Source organism: Neopelma chrysocephalum, unplaced genomic scaffold (assembly GCF_003984885.1).
Source record: "Neopelma chrysocephalum unplaced genomic scaffold, ASM398488v2 Primary Assembly neopelma1_44, whole genome shotgun sequence".
Lineage (NCBI taxonomy): Eukaryota > Metazoa > Chordata > Aves > Passeriformes > Pipridae > Neopelma > Neopelma chrysocephalum.
The window spans coordinates 25191048-25210348 of NW_020897703.1; the positions used below are offsets into that span (position 1 = coordinate 25191048).

The 19301-nt window shown below is 43.2% G+C and overlaps 2 protein-coding genes across 2 annotated transcripts in view; both read left to right on the top strand.

The window, feature by feature from the left end:
• KALRN (kalirin RhoGEF kinase) overlaps positions 1 to 9670 on the top strand; it is a 512316-nt gene extending 502646 nt beyond the window's left edge. The window contains exons 60-64 of the mRNA XM_027679018.1: positions 375 to 575; positions 1496 to 1634; positions 3897 to 4434; positions 5423 to 5478; positions 9654 to 9670. Of these exons, the coding sequence (XP_027534819.1) occupies positions 375 to 575; positions 1496 to 1634; positions 3897 to 4434; positions 5423 to 5454 (910 nt within the window). The 3' untranslated portion in view covers positions 5455 to 5478; positions 9654 to 9670. The remainder of the gene's footprint in view (positions 1 to 374; positions 576 to 1495; positions 1635 to 3896; positions 4435 to 5422; positions 5479 to 9653) is intronic.
• Positions 9671 to 10088: 418 nt separating this feature from the next.
• On the top strand, positions 10089 to 16214 carry UMPS (uridine monophosphate synthetase). Its single transcript, XM_027679022.1, has 6 exons — positions 10089 to 10239; positions 10508 to 10661; positions 12185 to 12853; positions 13522 to 13697; positions 14616 to 14730; positions 15524 to 16214. The coding sequence occupies exons 1-6, from the start codon at positions 10096 to 10098 to the stop codon at positions 15703 to 15705; spliced, it is 1440 nt and encodes a 479-aa protein (XP_027534823.1). The 5' UTR covers positions 10089 to 10095; the 3' UTR covers positions 15706 to 16214.
• The last annotated feature ends 3087 nt before the right edge of the window (positions 16215 to 19301 follow it).

Sequence of the window (19301 nt, forward strand, 5' to 3'; positions counted from 1 at the left end):
GAGAAAGTTTGGTCTCTTTAATAAAGCAACTGGAGAAGGGAGACCCACAGCTAAAAAAAAAGGATATAGAATCTGTAAAAGTGGCAGCAAATTGAACTCAGGGGAGGTTGTTAGAGGACATTTGCTGCACAAAGCAAAGTGACACCATTTGCTCTCAGTGTTTGCTAATCCCCAAAGAATCTCTACACCCAGGGTAAAAGACGGAGGGCCTTTGTTGAAAAAGGTTATGAACAACTTGTTAAATCTGATTCCTTGTGAAATATTAATGTGATGAATGAAATAACACTTAGAAAATCACTCTGTTATTGCGCTGAAAACTAGGCCTGATTTATTCATGAGGCCACTTCATTATTCTGTTTTCTTTATCATTTCAGAGGTCGATTCTCCATAGTAAAGAAATGTGTTCACAAAGCCACACGGAAAGACGTTGCTGTAAAATTCATTAGTAAAAAAATGAAAAAGAAAGAGCAGGCAGCACATGAAGCAGCTTTGTTACAGCACTTACAGCATCCTCAGTACATCACTATCCACGATACCTACGAGTCTCCTACTTCTTACATCTTAGTTTTGGAACTGTAAGTACGCAGAGCTGCAATCCAAGTGTCTGGATAGGAATCAGCCCTATTAAAGCCAGGGATAAAATTCACCCACCCTGAGTTCAGCAGGGCAAAGATTTTGTCATCTGCTTTTTATTTATTGTGATGTCAAATGAAAATAGCCATTTTCCACAGAGTTTCCGCTGCCTTTTCTTTACGGTAAATAAGATTCAGAGGGACAAATAAAACTGCTTTCTGCTGTGGCGAAGCTTGGTTAATTGTGTCCATAGTTAGTTTGTCCCATTTATTTGGGCAGTTTTGTCCACTTTTGAAGTAAATATATATTTTTGTATAAATATGTTTCAGCTAGAATAAAGCCTACATCATTCTAATACTTCTTGGTGAAAAGGCCTGTGTAGCAACCATGCTTGCATCTATAAGGAGAAGTAACAACCACAATCTAAAATGCTTCTTTGTTAGAGTGTGTTCAACAAAGTATATTTGGGCTATTTGATTATTTGTTTGTACAGATAAATAAAACTAGGTGGAAAACTTTTATTGGGTTAGTTTTCCCACAGAATATATTACCAGCTGAAAATGTCAGTGATTTTTTTTCTGCATTATGCAACCAGCTCTATAAATAAATAGATGAATCCAAATAATTAAGAAGCTCTGTTTTCAAAGGGATTGCCTCTGTCTATTGAATCCATCCTTAAGCAAATGAGTTTACTTTAAGACTGTTGCTAAATTTGTCAAGGACCAGAGATAACAACTGAGGATTAATCATTCTACCATGGCCTGTGGTATCTTGAGGGATCATTAAATACTCATCAGATCTTGCATTGTAGTTTCCTCCATTTTTAGGTCATGAAGTTTCCATTTCAACTTTGTTTTCAAATATTAACTGTTCCTAGAGATACCATGTGATCTTTCATGTGCAGGGTTTGATTTGTTTGTAGGATGGATGACGGTCGTCTCTTAGATTATCTGATGAACCATGATGAACTTATGGAGGAAAAAGTGGCGTTCTATATAAGAGACACAATGGAAGCCTTGCAGTACCTTCACAATTGCAGAGTGGCTCACTTAGACATAAAGGTAAGAACAAAACAGAATGGTGCTATTATTCCATGCCCTGGAACAGTGAGTTCCCAGCTGTGCAGACAGGGAGGAGGTGCAGTCTGTACTCCCAGGAGATGATCACTAAATGGACAAGCACTGTCTTTCAGACCTGTTGATCAGAGGAAGGATTTACTGACCTGCAGCACCCGGTTTTTGCCTTCAGATGAGACACACCTGTTTCCTTGACTCACTGGTTTGTTCTTAAGGGCTTTCTGGATTTAATGAAGCAGGAGGATGTCTGAGGCAAGAGTGAGATGTCTTTAGCCCCTGACTGAAGGGGAATTATAAGTTAAATCTATGGGGTATGGTTTGGGCTCACACCTGTGCCAACTTAGCCACCAAGCTCCCTGAGCAGAGCTGTCTTGTGCCCAGGCAGCTCAGGGCAGGCCAGAAGGAGCATGTGGCTCCCTCACATCTGCAGCTGTGCCCTGGGGAGCCCAAAGCAAGGGGATGGGAGTGAGCAGGAGGTGGGGAGCGCTGGCAGGGGCAAAAGAAAGCAGCACACTGCATTGTGCTGCAGAGCCTGAGAGGGGAACTGGATGGGAAATACAACCAGGGAGAGGTTCTGGGGAAGAACAAAGAAGAAATGTAGGTTCTGTACTCTGTGGAGAAGATATTCAAGCATATTCTAACGTCACACTTGGATCGGTACAGCTCTTACCTCCTTTTGTTAGTGCACATGGCAGGAGGCACTGTACTGTCCTGGATTCAGCATTGTACTGCTGTCCTCCCCAACATCCCAGTTATACTGGATGACAGAGAATTAGCAATTGCAGTTATGATCAAGTGTTTTGAGTTTTGTGATCTGCAACATTGATTTTGGTTGCCAGGATATCAGATAATCTACAACTTTTTGCAGACTTAAATGCCAATTAAAAATGGAGAAAGAGAGATGAATTTTACTTTCCTAAATACTGACAATCCAGCTTCAAGGAGATCTTTTCTCATCTCTCTAACCCCCAGTCATGTCAGATGAAGCGATACTTTCATTCTTCTGCTGCCCACTACTGCTACAAAAAAAATTCCATTCGTACAGTACCTTATGTGAGAATTAGACACAAAAGGCTAAATCATCCTGGTTTCTTTCTATAAGATTGTTTGTATTTATAGGACCTGTCAAAAAGTAGGTATCACTTGGAGGTAAGAAACTGCACTGAATACTCTGTTTGATCATAAGATACTTACCAGAAACAAGGTGGGAAGCTAATTTTCTGTGACCTATTTACAGTTCTTCTGAATGAGGGATGCTAAATAAAACACCTTCTGTTGCTAAGTGGGAAGCAGGACATGCACTAGCAGTGACAGCAGACATAGCCATGGACTGTGTTGTCCCAGGATCCAGCTCAAGGACGTGTTGATTTTGTTGATGCAGACTGCACAAGAGAAGAGCAAGCAGAGACTGGAACAGCAGTGTAGTGAACTTTGCTTTACATATATATATGTATAGCCATGAGGCAGCAGTAAAATATGAATGAGGATGAGGGAGAGAAAAAGGGATCTAGAGAGTGTGGAAGAAGTAAATTCAGAAATCGTCTCAGAGACAACAAAGGAAGGAAAATTCATGTTAAGTACCCAGAGCAGAGTGTGTAGGCAGTGCTCAGCACCTCTCACTGAGAGAGAGACCTAAAATACTAAAACAGAGAGAAAACCAACTGGTATGAAATGTAATTGCACCCTGGCCTGGAAAGCATGATTGTGTCCTGGTGTGTAAAAGTGAACACAGGCAGCTCCATTCATGTCAACGGACAGCAACAGTAATGGCACACATGAGAGTCCTTCCCAGGATATGTGGTAGAGGGAGAAAAGTTGAACATTTACTCCATGAAGAACATTTCTGCTACAAGTTACACACATTTACTTAGCCAGTTGTCATGTGAACAAATGGAATTTAAACTATTCAGAGTAGTACAAATCTTATCAAAATTTAAAAATCTGTCAGTGCTCTTAATCTGTAGAGATTAGTTTGGGAAAATAAACTGTAAGTATTTGGGACAAAGTGCAAAATCCCAGCGTGTTGCCCTAGTGCAAAAGAGGATGTTGTCATCACAACTTCAGTGCTGATCTGAATTTAGAGCAAACAGCAGCTGAGCTGGTTCTTTATCATTCACTCTCCTGATCTCTACCTTGCATGTCTGATTAAATGCGAGTTTTGATTGGCTATTAAACCTACACGAAACCTACACATTTTATTTGCCAAAATATAGTATAATTAAGTTTGTATTATTGTATTTTCAACAGCCAGAAAATCTGCTCATTGATTTAAGAATCCCGGTACCTCGTGTCAAGATCATTGATTTGGAAGACGCAGTTCAGATCACAGGTCACTACCATGTCCACCACCTCCTCGGAAACCCAGAGTTTGCAGCTCCTGAAGTTATCCAAGGCCTTCCTGTCTCCCTTAGCACGGATATCTGGAGCATTGGTGTCCTCACCTATGTCATGTTGAGTGGTGTCTCTCCATTCCTGGATGAAAGCAGGGAGGAGACTTGTATCAATGTGTGCAGAGTAGATTTCAGCTTCCCACACGAGTACTTCTCCGATGTGAGCCATGCTGCCAGGGATTTCATCAATGTCATCCTCCAGGAAGACTTTAGGAGAAGGCCGACGGCAGCCACTTGTTTACAGCATCCATGGCTGCAGCCACACAATGGCAGCTATTCCAAGATGCCACTGGATACCTCCCGCTTGGCCTCCTTCATCGAGCGCCGCAGGCACCAGTACGACGTGCACCCGGTCCCCAGCGTCAAGAGTTTCCTGTTGAGCAGGTTGAACCCAGGCACGTAATTCCTCTATCCCGGGGTCCTAAGCTGCTGGTCCTGAGGCAGGAGCGCCAGGAGCAAGCAGGCACCAAGCAGATCTGTCTGTACATAGCCCCGTATTTGGTGTTTGCATTTAACCTGGCTTCCCCAGCTGCAGGGTACAGATCACTGCGGGAGTGGCAGTACCTGGGACCAAGGAAAAGGGAGTAACAGCAGCAGATACCCATCCCTCACTTGGGGCACATGGTATTGTCACATCCACTGCCGGAAAAGGACTGCGGGAAGCAAACACCAACTGGAAACGAGAGCCAAAATTGCAGTTGCCTTAATCTTTGTGAGGCAGCCTTATAAGAAATCCTCTTGATCTTGCTGAACTGAATTCAAAATGTACAAGAGATTAGGAGTAGGGTAGTAGAGGGGAGTGACACCAGGCTGACCTTAGCACGTACTGCAGAACCAGACCGGTCAGTTTTTGCTGAAATCATTGCAAGCCTGCTCCAGGTTAACAGACAGACTTTTCATGCCCCATATGCCCAGGTCTGCCATGATTTCAGTGGGGACTTTGCCTGCGTGGGACATGCAAGATCAGGCTCTAGTCACTGCTGGATCAGCTCCCATGGTGGCGTGGCTTAGGTACACTCCTGTGGCATGGTAATGCTCAGACCAAAATCCTCCGTTAATCCTTGGGCTTTCTGCTGTGTCAAGTCAACGTGCAGCACCTTTTGCAGCTATGATTAAGGCAATGAATCACTGGAGCATATAGCTGGTTCTGACTAAGCACAATGGGACTATGATGGGTTTTTTTAAAAGCATTTTATACACATTGTACAGAAATCTTTTGCAAAACCTGTGCATTGAGAAAAGGCTGAGTCCAATTTTTGCAGTATCTGTAAACTAGATGATGATGATGAAGACAATTTTTTTCTATCACAGGTTTTCAGTATACATATATTGTATCATATATATAAATATATATAAATATAAAGGTTACTGTTCCATTTCTAGTTTCAGAATTGCTCGTCCCAAAGCCCATCTGAGCCTTTCAGAGTGCAGTAGGAGTGGTGAGTTCATTCTTGTGCTTACAGCTTGAAAATCGTTTTCAATGTTTTAAAGTATGTCATTTGTTTCATTTCCAAACTTGTAAATATCTCTCAGCCACCATTAGCACCTCATCACCAAAGCATTTGTGAGGATATTTTTATGTCCAAAGCCTACTTTGTAATAATAAAAAAAAAAATATTCACAATTAAAACATTTCTCTCTTGCAAGCCAAGTTGCAACATCATCATATTGATGTTACAGTGACAGAGCCAGCCTTAAGTATAACCAACACAGGGAGTCTGCAGTGACAAATCAGCAGTTTGTAGGCTGGCCAAATCCTCCTCTCCAGCAGTTGGGACTGGGAGGGGAAACAACTCCCCGGCTGGGGCTTCCCCATCCTACTGCCATACCACCATAGAGATCTACAGCCTCTTAGGCTGACCATCAAAGAGATTTATTTTTTTTCCTCTGGCATGTGAGGACTTTGTCTCGGTGCTGAGTGCAGTTGCTGTGCCTGTAGTGGGATGTTACCAAAGGTTTTCCTAAGGAAAAGGGCTTGATCTGACCATGTGTGCTCAGTATAGACTCTCTTGTTAGTGCAAGAGTCAAATTTGATTTAGTATCCAAGTAACTGTACTGTGAGCCTGCACGAGCAAAAGCTATCTCTGCCAGCAGGTGGTGGAGATACCTTGTGAGTCCTGTTAAATTCTGAGGGCTCTGATAGCCCTTTTTCTGATCCACCTCCCAGCTCAGTTTTATGGCAGGTAGGAGACCTGGCCCTTATCTTTGTGCTTGCTCTATCAGTGCATGGGGGTGGTCACTATTTTGCTAGTGGAGAAGAAAGGAGGCACAGCAAAAAAAAACAGTGTTCATGCAATACAAGAACAAACCTTGAGATGGGGGAGTCACAGTAAGAAGGGTGAGCACATTCAGAAGGGGTGTACGAGGCTTTGTGGCCAATGGAGAGAAATCTAATACAGGGAGGAGTTGTGGAAAGGCTTGAAAGAGACAGTGTTCACAGAAGGTTAAACTTCTTGGGTCATATAGAACCTATCTCAGTTCCCCTCTGTAGTGCAGCAGCTGATTTTCTAAGCAACTCAGCAGCACTTCTTAAAAAAGACCAGAGTCTTGTCCTGAGCAACAGTGCAAAGTATGCAATTTCTTAGCAACCGAATACAGACAGCAGTCAAGGGGTGTCTTTAATTAGCACCTGCCTCAGGTACCTTCTCCTACAGGATTGTCTGTACTTCTTCCTATCTGTCAAAACTGGCTCTTTGTACTGTGATTGCACTGCCCTTAAAAAAATGTTTATGGAAGTGTGGTGTATAAAACCCACAGCTTTTATTAGGCCCGTGGGTACAGTTTAAGCCACAGGCTTTCTGCTTGGCATTAATACGAACAAATTCTCATGTATCACATGAAACTTGGAGTTATTTAGCATTTTATTTTCCTTCCTCCTGCATTCACATGTCAAACTGCAATAGGAGACACTTTGGATGCACAGTGGGAAAAAGCTGGATTGCTTAAGGGAATATTTAGGCCTCTCATTGCTATCAAATAATAGAAAAGAACACTCAAAAGGCTGAAAGAGGATACATGATTAGGTTCTCAAATTCAAAAATGATTCCTTGTTGAGAGCTGGAAATGCTAAACGCTGAAGATTTTGAATGTTGTGGGGTTGCTTTCCTTTGTGGTTTTGCTTTTTCCATATACACATTAGAGAACTCCTCTTCTTGGGCACCACTCTTCATACAGCACATTCAGGAGTATTTGAACCTGTTAGAACTTCTAGATAACGTTTGTGATTATCAACCATTTTTGTATTTTGTCTCAAAGATTTCTTTTGCCTGTATAATGTCAAGTTGACATGCAATGCTGCCATATGATAGATACAGAGGAAGTATTCTGAGCTTGCCCTTTTGAGGTCTTTCTCAGCCAATCTGTGGCCTCTCTACAGATCCTACAGGTGCTGTAACTCTGTTGTAAACTGTAACTTTGTTGTAAAGAGATTACAAAGCTCAGTAAGTAGGCCTGGAGTGCACCCTCTGGGTGAGAAGCACCACAGCCGACTCCCTGTGCAGCATTCTCCGACTAGAGGATTTTTGGTGCGTGAAATATTGCCTGTAGCAAACACAGGAAAACACAGTTTCTCAATAAAACTCCATCAGGCCTTTACAAAGCTCCCCAGACTGAGCTGACTCTGAGGGGAAGATTTCTGCCTGCAGCTGTACCACTCCGGGTGTGGCCAAGACAGCCGAGTGAAGGTGTGGTGGGAGCTGCACTCTTCAGCTTCTGCAGCAGCTCCAGACCAGCCAGGATGACCAACAGGAATACTGGCCATGGCACACCACGAGCTCCATGCGGAGTGGCACTTACCCACACAGCCACCACCTTCAGACATCTCCACAGTGCTCCTACCCTGCTCTGACACCAAAGCGTTGCTCACAGTGTTCCCTGGCGCTGGGCTGGGTGACAGGAAGGCAGCAGGTGCCAGTAGACAGAGCCCAGAGGACATGATGACATGGGGTGCTCTTTATTTAAGACAGCTGCATTTAATGAATGTGTCTGGCAATGAGATTTAAACTAACTGGCCTCTCTCCACTTCACTTGGAGCAGCCTGGTCAGGCCATTTGACTCTTAGCCATCGAACAGGAATTCTGATGGCCCATGTAACACTGTCAGCTTCCATCCAGTGTCTGAAGACCTTGCTGTCCTGTGGGAGACCCCCCCTCCCCACCACGCTGCCAGGCCCCCTACACGTGTTACTACAGGGATGAAACACAGCCAGTCCAGGGTTCTACACTTTATTTTAAAGCAATATAGACTTCCAAATTCAAAAAATTCTTCCCACTTACACCAACAAATTTTGTTTATTCTTACTGCCTCTTTATTTTAAAAGACTCTATTTTTTTTGGTAACAATCATCTTTAAAAGCATTTTACTGGTAAACTGAGATAATGCTGAGACAAAGTCTGTGCCCTCAACTGACCCATACAAGTGCTATGGCTTCAGTGGGTTTTATTAGCATTTCTGATGATGCTATTAGGCCTTTGTTACAAAGACTGTGCATAAAGGCTGAATGCAGAGCCACACATCTGACTATGTATAACCCTATTTTAATACCCTTGCAATGAGGGGACTGCATCCAGTAACCTGGGATAATATAAACTTCAGAGACAGATGTAAAGGCTACTCTGTATATAAAGGTCTAACAGATAATTAACATGTACAAGTGCTAACCACCTGGTTTTGTTTCAGTTCCTTTCACTGCAGAGGTGGATTCTCCACTAACACAGGGCTTGGATTAATTTTCCAGCTCATTTGTTCATGTCCCATCAGAAAATGGTGCTTTCCCAAGGAAACAAAATAAAATCCCATTTTACTAGGCTGACTGCACACTGCCATCAAGTGATGAACTCTTGTTCTGGGATCTGTATAGTGCTGAGTGTTTCCATAGCGTCAGGATGCTGAATGTTTGCTGTAACTGTAGTCTTTATTATGGAGCTAGTGAAAAACCAACATCTTTTCTACTCAAGCCATATTTCACCTTCATGTCCAACTTCTGATGCTGGTGCTTTTACTTCTCTTTCTACCAAGCTGTTCAGCACTGCTCTGCCACTGAGGTCAATTTGCTGATAACTTTTGGAAGGCAAATGCAATAGCAAGTGCAAAAAAACCAAACAATTAAAAAAATAAATCTATCTCGGACTTATTCACCGAGATCAGAGCAAACAGTTGGAATGTATTGATGCTTTTCAATCTTTGCAACAATTCACCGAAGGAGGAAAAAAAGAAACAGTATTGCTAACAGCTCAGCATTTTTAAGGTGCAAAGTAATTCCACAGCCTTAATTATTTCAGTGTATTGCTGGTCTGCCTTAAATGTACCTTCAGTTTTATTGCGGATTTCATTTTGTATGCACACAATGTTGGTTTGTAAAGGCAGGTTTGTAAATATTTCCTTTGTAAGTCTATTCATTCATGTGTACTGTTGTGAGGTGACTACTTGCTGTCCCATGTTGTTGTTACTATACTGCAGTATATATGATCATCAACGGATGTAGCTTCGACCTGTACATCTCCTGTCCTATAAATAGAGTATACTAACGACTCCGTTTCTGGGCTTTTTTGATTAAATAAAATTATTCGGAGAAGACCGGGTCAGTCTTATTTCACTTGTATGGCATCTTTCTGAGGCCTTGAAGGCTCAGGGCTGGCTGATGCCTTTATTCAGCTCATCTTTTTCGGAGGGATCTCATAGGAAACCAGCGCCGGGGACCGTCACTGCAGCCAGTCCTCAGCGTGGCTGCATCCACCCAGCGGCCTTTTGGGAGTCACCCCGAGAGAAACGCGGCGAGAAACTCTCGGGTCACATCCAACCCTCTCCGCAGCGGCGGTTTCTGCTTCCCTGGGGAATGGGGTGACGGGAGAACCTGGAATCGCTGCGCGGCGTGGGATGGGGGGCCGGGCCGGGATGGCGTGGGCGTGGGGAAGTGGGCGGGGGGAACCCAGGCTCTGTGCGGGGCTGGTCCCCACGGTGCGGACACATGCGGGGATGCCCGGGCCCGCCGAGGTCGGGGATGTGCCCGCCCCGCGCTCCTCCCATTGCTACATCACTTCCCTGCGCCGGGCCGGGCGATGGCGGCCGCGGGGATCGTAGCGGCCTCGCTGAGCGGGGCGGGCGCGCTGCGCTTCGGGCACTTCGTGCTCAAGAGCGGCCGCGCATCCCCCGTGTACATCGACCTGCGCGGCCTCGTGTCCCACCCGCGCCTCCTCCGGCAGGTGCGGGGCCGGGTGTCTGTCCCCGAGGGGCCGGGGGTGTCTGTCCCGTGCGGGGTGACGGGTCTCCTACAGCTCAGGGGGCAGAGGGGACCCGGGAGCGCTGCTCTCCGGGGAGCCCCTCCCGGGGCCGGGCTGTCGGATCGCGGTGGGAACAGCGGTTCTCAACTCGTAAAGGAGCGAGGTTTTCGTTGCTTCCCGCGGTAATGCATTGGTTTAGTCACGTTCGCGCCCGTCCGATTTTAAAAAGCGTTTGGTTTTCCTTCTTCAGGTTGCGGATCTCCTCTTCCAAGCAGCCAAAGATGCGGGTCTGGAGTATGATTGTGTGTGTGGTGTTCCATACACGGCGCTGCCGCTGGCCACAATTATCTGCTCAGAAAATCAGGTCCCGATGCTCATACGGAGGAAGGAAGCAAAAGACTACGGTAAAACCATCAAATCAAGACTTTGTGTCAACTTGCTTTCTTGTTTGGGAAATTACCTTATATATTGGTGATTCTTTTGTAATGTGCAGCATTTCAGTTTAAGGTTATTTAAAAAGCAGCTCCTTTTCACCCTATAGCATACTTCCCGCAGGATCCCAACCTGATCAGGCTCTCCCAGCTGGTTGCCAATTGGCTGCAGCTTGAATCCTGCTGTAATAGGTTTGGAGAGTCTTGAAGGGTGTTTTCTGTTTCTTTGGGTTTGTTTGTAAGGGGGTTTTTTTGTTTGTTTGTTTTTATTCTTTAGCAGTGTCTAACTGTGGTTCTGGGTTAGTGGCCTCTTCCAGAAACAAGGATTTATAACTCACATTCTCTAACATGCTGAGCAGAACTTTTTGCATATTGACTCCAAGAAGAACCTTCTTCATTTATTTCTCAAACCCCTTTTTCTTTGATTTTCCTGTGGTCCTGTAATCAGTAGGCCGGGTGAGCAGCAGCCCCTTCTCTACCCAATGAACCATTTATCTGATTTTGATAAAGGAAGAGGGAGAGAAGACTGAAGCATTAACCTGCCATATAACTGGATTTCTACGCGTGATAAGAGCTGTCCTGTTCCAACAGCGTGTAATTAGACAGTACGCTTGTCAAGACTAAATGCTACTCCTGTGTCAGGCAGTGGGCCAGGCATGGAAACATTTGCTTTTCCTTCTTGTGAAGCACAAGCCAGTTGTGACAGCAGTTAACTGCCTGACACAAAGTTTCTGGTGTCATACAGATTGCAAAGCTGTACATGTGCTTGTTCTCTAGGCTGCCATGGTCTAAGCAATGCACTGCATAATGTTCTCCTGCTGCTCTGTGCTTCCTGGGAAAGCCAGGCATCCTTTGTTGTTTCCCTCCAGGAGGCCTTTCATGGATGTGTGCCTGTTGTTAGTTAAGACAAAGGCATTTGGGGCTTTACTTCTTCTCATTGTTTAAACAGGCATATTGAGCGCAGAATGCTGTCTGTGGAAAATAGGAAACATGCTAAGGAGTGCCAATAACTTGGCTGCTTTAAACATGTTTTAAATAACGAGAAAATAGTTCTGTAATTCTGAGTTTTCGATTCATGACAATAATAAACTTCAGAAGTCATTCAGACATTTAAATCTGTGCTGTTAACAGTGTGTCAGTTTTGTTAATGGAACGTAACTTCTGGAAACATAAAGTAGTATTTTATGAGCTTGGAAAAGTAACAATCCTTATTAATTAAATTACAGATAAGCAACTGAGCTGTGGTAAGAATTGTGATAACTGGTATCACATTATAATAAACAAATTGCCTCTCCATACTGACAGTGAACGTGAAATTCCTAATCTCCTGAAGTCCAGTTCCACTGGAATTCAGGATATGCCGTAGCATATGCTTGTATGTGGAACAAATATGATCTTTATTTTAGCAGAGCAAGTTAAAGTTTTGATACTTTTAAGTTTTTTTGGGTCTTCTAAACTTTCTGAATTTGATGGAATGTTTGCTTTTTATTTTTAAGGTACTAAGAGGATGGTAGAAGGCACCATTAATCCGGGAGAGACATGCCTGATCATTGAAGATGTGGTAACAAGTGGATCCAGTGTACTGGAAACTGCGGAAGTTCTTAGGAAAGAAGGATTAAGAGTCACAGATGCCATAGTGCTGTTGGACAGGGAGCAGGGTGGGAAGGCCAGGTTAGAGGAACATGGAATTCGCCTGCACTCTGTGTGTACCTTGTCTGGGGTGTTGGAGATTCTCCAGCAGCAGGGAGAAGTGGCTGCTGAGACGGTTGAAAAGGTGAAGGAGTTCATTCAGGGAAATGTGTTTGAGTCAGTGGCTCAGAGTGGTCCTGCTCCTGTGAAGAGACTCTGTAAGGAGCTGAGCTTCAGCGCTCGTGCCCAGCTGCCAGGGGTGCATCCTACTGCAGCCAGGCTTCTCATGCTCATGGAAAAGAAGCAAACAAACCTGTGCCTTTCTGCTGATGTCACTAGCTCCAAAGAGCTGCTGCAGTTAGCTGCCATCCTGGGCCCCAGCATTTGTATCCTCAAGACTCACATAGACATCTTGAATGATTTCACCCCAGACGTAGTAAAGGAGTTGAGAACCCTCGCAGACCAACACGAATTTTTGATTTTTGAAGACAGGAAATTTGCAGACATTGGAAACACAGTGAAACATCAATATGAAGGTGATTAATATCAACCTTGATTTACTGTTACTTTGCTGCTGGTGTGTGTAACTGCAGTGCTGGCACAGGTTGCCAGGAGAGAGCATGGAATCTCCAGCTTTGGAAAAGACTCAAGGCGTCAAGGGCCTGAGCAACCTGATCTAGCTTTGAAGTTAACCCTGCTGAGAGGGTGTGACTTCCTGAGGTCCCTTCCAACCTAAACCTTTATATGAAGCTGTAGTTGTGCTCAGTAAGTACTCCTGAGCAGTTGTCTCCTGTGAGAAACAAGGCAGCCTGCTATTATTGTGTGCTTGTTACAGCTTTCATTTGACATTGGATCTGCAACTGTAGAACTGCTTTTCTCTTTTGCTGATCCTTATGTCCCATATGGTCTGCATACTGTCTGGGAAGATAGCACCTGTGACAGTGGATTTCTAGGCTACCATAAATGTCTCAGTGAATACTAAAGGTGAGATATTAGCAAGTTTTTGTGACAAGGTTACACTTTGTGGTTATCAGCTATCAGAACTGTCTGATGAGACTGAACTTGCAACTGTCAAGCTTCAGTAGTAAAACTGTCTTTTAAAATGTGAGTGATTTAGGGTGCAGCTGATTTTGTTTAACTTGTGTTTCCTGTTTAACAGATTTCTGGTGACTCTTTGTCCATGTCTTCCTCTCCCTGTTCTCAGGTGGTGTGTTCAGAATCGCATCCTGGGCAGACATCATTAATGCCCATGTGGTTCCAGGCTCTGGAGTTGTGAAGGGTCTGAAGGAAGTAGGTCTTCCTCTCCAGCGTGGCTGTCTCCTGATTGCTGAGATGAGTTCCCAAGGCTCACTTGCAACGGGTGAATACACAAAAGCTGCAGTAAGTAGGCAGACTTGCTTCAGGTTAAAAGCTTGTAAAGTGTGATACGGAGGTTTTATGTGCTTCTAATATTTGCACTTCCAAAAGTCCCTCCAGCTCTAACTATTACAGGTGTTTTTTCCTTGGAAATTCAGGAATCTGACAGTGTGGTGGTTAAAGGTTGCAGTTGTAAGCTAGTGATGTGAGGTGGTCAGAGTTCACACTTGGAATTGTAGTAAACATGCCAAGTTTGCTATTAGCAGCCCCTCTCTTTTTTGTTTTTCATTTTTTGTTGTTCTTTAAGCAATGTTCTAATTAAGCATAATTTCTAATTAGTTTAAATTCATTCACTGTAGTATTTATAATATAGAAAGAAACATAACATTCCCTTTCCTGACAGAGGGGTGAGTATGGGCACTGAAGGAGAAAATGAGGCTGCACACACAGAGTTCGATTTTGGGACTTGTCCACCAACCCTTTTTGGTGTTCCCCTTTTATTCATATTCTCTCATAAACAGCATTTGGTGTTTTAGTTAACCGGAATTCCCAGGATCGTCCCAAACCAGTGCTGTGATCCCACACATTCACACTCGCATCATGTGGTGACTGTGTTCAGCCATGGGAGAAAAACACACGCTTATCAGGCAGGCTGGTTACAGTGGTTTTCCACTTTGAGACATAACATTCTGTCTCTCAAAGCACTTAGCCAAGGTCGATCCTCCCATTTGATTCTGATTAACTAAATGCAGGTGCAGAGTGACTCAGCTTGTTCCCACAGGTGAGTCAGATCTGGGTGACTTTACACTGGTAATGCAAGAAAAGGTGTTTCAAACCCCTGCCTTGCACAGCTTAGTGTGTCAAAGGGTGGATGAGAAACAGATTGCTAGTCCAACTGAATTTTAGGTATATCACTTGTAACTCTTCACTGATCTTCTTCAGGTACAGATGGCTGAAGACAACTCAGATTTCGTTTTTGGATTCATATCTGGATCTAGAGTTAGTAATAAACCAGAATTTCTTCACTTAACCCCAGGGGTGCAGCTGCAAACTGGAGGTAACTTTTTCTGGAATATTTATAGTCTCTTTGTAAGTACAGGAGTGATCTGGCCTTCAGTGAAAAAGTGACTTCTGAAGAGAATTTAGTTGCTGATTCTCTGGTGGGAGGAGTCTGTTTGCTACTAAGGGCTGTCTTCCATATTTCTGGGTATGCTGATCCCTTTCCTGGGAGCTCTGAAAGGCAACCAGCAGGCTACACAGCCTTGTTTTGAGGTCCGTGCATACCATAAAGCACAGTCCTGAAAACACGTGAAATGTCTTCAGATAGGTGTTAAATTAGACGTTAAACTACTGAGTAGTAGAAAAAAAAATACAACAAATACAGAAGTTCAGCTGTAAGACTTGTAACTGGCACAGATGCGCAGTATCAATGAATTGAACAGGTTATCACTAAACAGGTTATCACTGAAGCAGATAGAGGAGATATATTTCTCTGCAGTACTTAATTCTTGTGAAACCTAAAGTGAAGTCACAACCTTTTACATTAATGTTTGGGGAGTTTGCCTGTTTTAAGAAGGCTGAGGCTTATTTCAGTAATCCTGATCTGTGCTTCTTTGTGTAACTGCTCCATCTATTCTGATTGGTAAATTATGAAAAAGGAGGGTGCTGGCTGTCAAATTTGATCTGTGTAATAGTATTTGTTGGGTGGTGACAGAGTTTCTAGTTATGTTTGTGGATTGTTAGGATTAGAGTTGGAACAGCATACCTGTTCTCTGTTCCAGCACGTCTCTGAAGATTTGTAGTAGATATGGTTTTGTACAAACTAAAAAAAAATGGTGTCTCTGTTTCAGGTGATAACCTTGGACAGAAGTACCTGAGCCCCAAGGAAGTTATTAGTGAAAAAGGTTCAGATATCATTATTGTGGGACGTGGCATCTTGTCAGTTCCAGACCGTCTTCAGGAAGCAGAGAAGTACAGGATGGCAGCTTGGGAGAGCTACTTAAGCAGGCTTGGTGTTTGTGCAGAAGACTGAAAGCTGGACACTGTCCTAGTCCACAAGCAAAGCTGATGGAGCTGCAGCCACCATGAGAGTTCCAGCTAAAACATCGACACTTCAGCCTGTAAAAAACTGCCCTTTTGGAGAAAAATCTGTTACTAAGTTGTTTTAATTGTGCACACACAGATCAAGTTGTACTTGCCATGGTTGTTTTTTAATATTTGAGTGTCAGAACCCAAAACTTCATGACCAGTTTTTAACCTTTATAGGCTTTCTTGTTTGAAAAATGTTGCACAGAGCACTCCAAGGGTATTTGGTTGGCTGTTGTTGCCTTTGTTTCTTTTCTCCACCCTCAAATTCCTTCTGGCTGTGGAAACGGTATTTTGCTGTTCTTCATAAACTTCACCTTCACACCTGACCTGCTGCCTCATTTTCACAGGTTTATTCAGCTCTACTGTTTCCAAGGAACAAGTATAGGTTTTAATGCCATGCTATGAAATTGAATTATGTGTTGTTTAATAAATACCTTTTTTGCTACTGTTTTCCTATCACTGGCTCTGTGCTCTTCCTTCTGTGGCAATGTGAAGTACTGTTTTCAGAACGTGAGTATCATAAAAAGTCAATCTGGTATGTTTGTGACTGCAGGAATTACTCATGATTCTGTTTACGGGAGCTGCAAAGAATTTATCAGAGCAATTAGTTGTTGTGTGCCTAATTACAGTGGAGCTGTTGATTCCTCTGATGAGAAACAAAAATGTACTTTGTTGACTTTTTGTGACAATAGGTGGAATACTTCCAGGATTTACTTTCCACTCTTTGCGGTGAATAAGGAGAAACAGAAATATCTTGTACAATTGGTTTTGATTAGAAAGTATGAAATAACCTTATGTATATCTAGCATGTACGTGGTGCAGATTGATAGAATTTTCATCCCTCTCAAGAAGTCCAAGACAAATGGTGATGCAGTTCTAGACTGTTGCTGTTCCAAAGCACACAGAGAAAGCTGAGTTCTTTTGTTAATACACTTATCTGTAGACTAGGATCAGCTGTAGTGAGAAGAGAGTTTTTGGCATTACTGCTGAACTTTTCACCAAGTCTTTCAAAATAGGAGAGTGGAGGGGTTTTTTTGATTGGATTAATCTATACAGTGTCTAAGACTGGGGGAGACCAGCTTGGATCTGAGGGCTTTGCCTTATGCCTCTTGTATTAGTGACACTGTTCCCTGTTGGCAGTCAGATTAGAAACACACAGCTGAACGATTTCGTGCTGCCTGTGTGTATTGGGTGGGATGACTTTATATTGGGTGGGATGACTTTACCCTTTGACACTCCACGTGCTCTGGAAGTGCCCAACTCCCCTTCGTGACAGGGCTGCTTGTGTGGCTTATGATGGTTATTGTGGAGAAAATGTTAGAACTTTGTGTATGTGTGTGTGTGTTTTATTTTCCTTGGGGCTCCCAATTGCTTCAGTAGTCATGTATCATAATTTATGTCGGGAGAACTCCACCCTGGGGAAGATGGAACGTGATGATTGTGTTGTATATTGTTCAGACGCTCTGCAACAGTCAGTCAGTCAGGATATTTCACATCTGCTTTTAAGAAATTCCAGTCCTCCAAAGTGAACAGAGGATTTGGGATTTGTTTGCTTTCTCATTATCGTGGCCTTGAGGCCTGTAGCAGAAACAAAACTTTCTCACGTAAACTATTTTGCAGAAAATTACTTTTTCCACCAGAGGGAGCTGAGACTCTATTTTTCAGGAGCATTGAGGTCCTCCTGGCTCTTTTACAGCTAATAGTTTCCAACGATGATACCACCTCTAGATATCCTTAAGATGAAAAAATGTCTGGTTTTCAACAAGTCATACCCTTACTGTTTTTCAAACATTTAATGTACATTGAAATATCATATGAAAAGATAAAACAGTAGTCTAAAACTCATTTAAAACAGCAGTTTATCCAAGAGCTGCCTCAGGCTGAAGCTCAGCACTGTGTGTTGTTGAAGGCTTGCTGTTACAGCACAAGCAGAATTTCATGAGTTCAGTATTTTCCACTAACTCTGCTGAATTGTGTTTGAGTGTGTGGCCGATATCCACACGGCTAAATCCCTGAGCAGGCTCTTTGGAGAGCTAGTATATCAGGCCTCTAGCTGAAAAAATAGCAACTGGATTTGGAAAGATGAAGGTCATCTAATATCCAGTCACTTCTAGAGGATACGTGCAACTTCTTGCTTTACAAAACAAGTTCTGAGGAACGGATCAATTGGGAAGCTTCATTTCACAGTCCTTCTTTGTGTACTCCAGAAAGAACTGTATTCTGGCACTTCATTTGACACCAATGCCACCAACATTTCAATTAGTAAAACAAAAACCTGTTACCTCCTATATGCATTCTTCTGTCAGAATGATTACAGTAAACAAGTGTGTGCACTTCCTTTGAGGCACCTGAAAGTGATTAAAAATCCATTTCAAATTAAGAACAAATGTTAATTTCCTTGCTTGCCCCTGCTGCTCGCATTCACTGCATAGTTCCTGCTGTTGGTCCCAACTGTTCCTAACATGGGAACTAGGTCACAATTTACAAAACTCATTTGCATCATAATATATGAATCTGAAAGTCTCGCAGTTCTGTGATCTGATTGAGTCTGTGGTAGAGGCATATGGCTGTATGTAAATTCCTGGGTTTAATATTATCTGGCAAGTAGGCATTTATATGAAATTGTGATCCTTAATCCACTCTGGAATATGGTTTATAACAGAATAATTAAAGGATGTCACACTTTTCGTAGTGAAATAAGACTGTAACCAAGCGTTGCCAGTGCTTGCAGCAGAAAGCAGGCTGTCTTTCTGCAATTTCTGAGCAGCAGTTCCTGAGGTCTGTTTGAGGGACCAACACAAGCTGGAACCACTAAGGAATTGTTACGTAGCTTTTGATATTTGTACATAAAGTTCACTCTGTCTCTCTGAGGTTGTGGGTATCTGTGTCTAGCACAAGGAGTGCTGTGTCAAGAGAACCCAGCCTGGGCACTTTAATCAGTATAACTGCGTAAGAACAGTGCTTTACTTGGACTTAAAATTCCTGCGAAATCTTGATAAACCCAGTGCCGAATTAAAACCAGCCAAGTTAAAACTTTTGTCCTTAAAAGTATGATTTGTATGTCACAGTATAAACACTGCTTTATTAACCAATGACTGATAGGTCACATTATGGTTTCCATAGCCTTGTCGACTAAAATTTATTTGAGACTTAATCCCAGAAAAATAACTGAATCACTTCCTATGTGGAAAGCCTGTTGCTGTGGATTTTTTTAGTTAGAGACACAAACATGGCATTTGGGGAATAGCACCAAAGGAATGTGAAAGACCTAGAGGAAGTTTGTTTCCAGATCTGACTTTTGGAGGTCACTGTCTCAGGGAATGGTCTGTTTTGGAAAGCTTGTAACTGGGCTGTGGGCTAGACGGGCTGGATGGTTTGTTTGTTTGTTTATGAGCACATTGGTGGTTCTTGGTCGGCCTGTACCACTGTGACAAGTACAGCTTCCAAGTTTGAATGCTGTAGGAAATTAAAACTCAGCCTGGTGCCTTCTCCAGCTTCACGTTTTCCTCCAACTCCTTTGGCAGGCATTTGCAGGCTGGG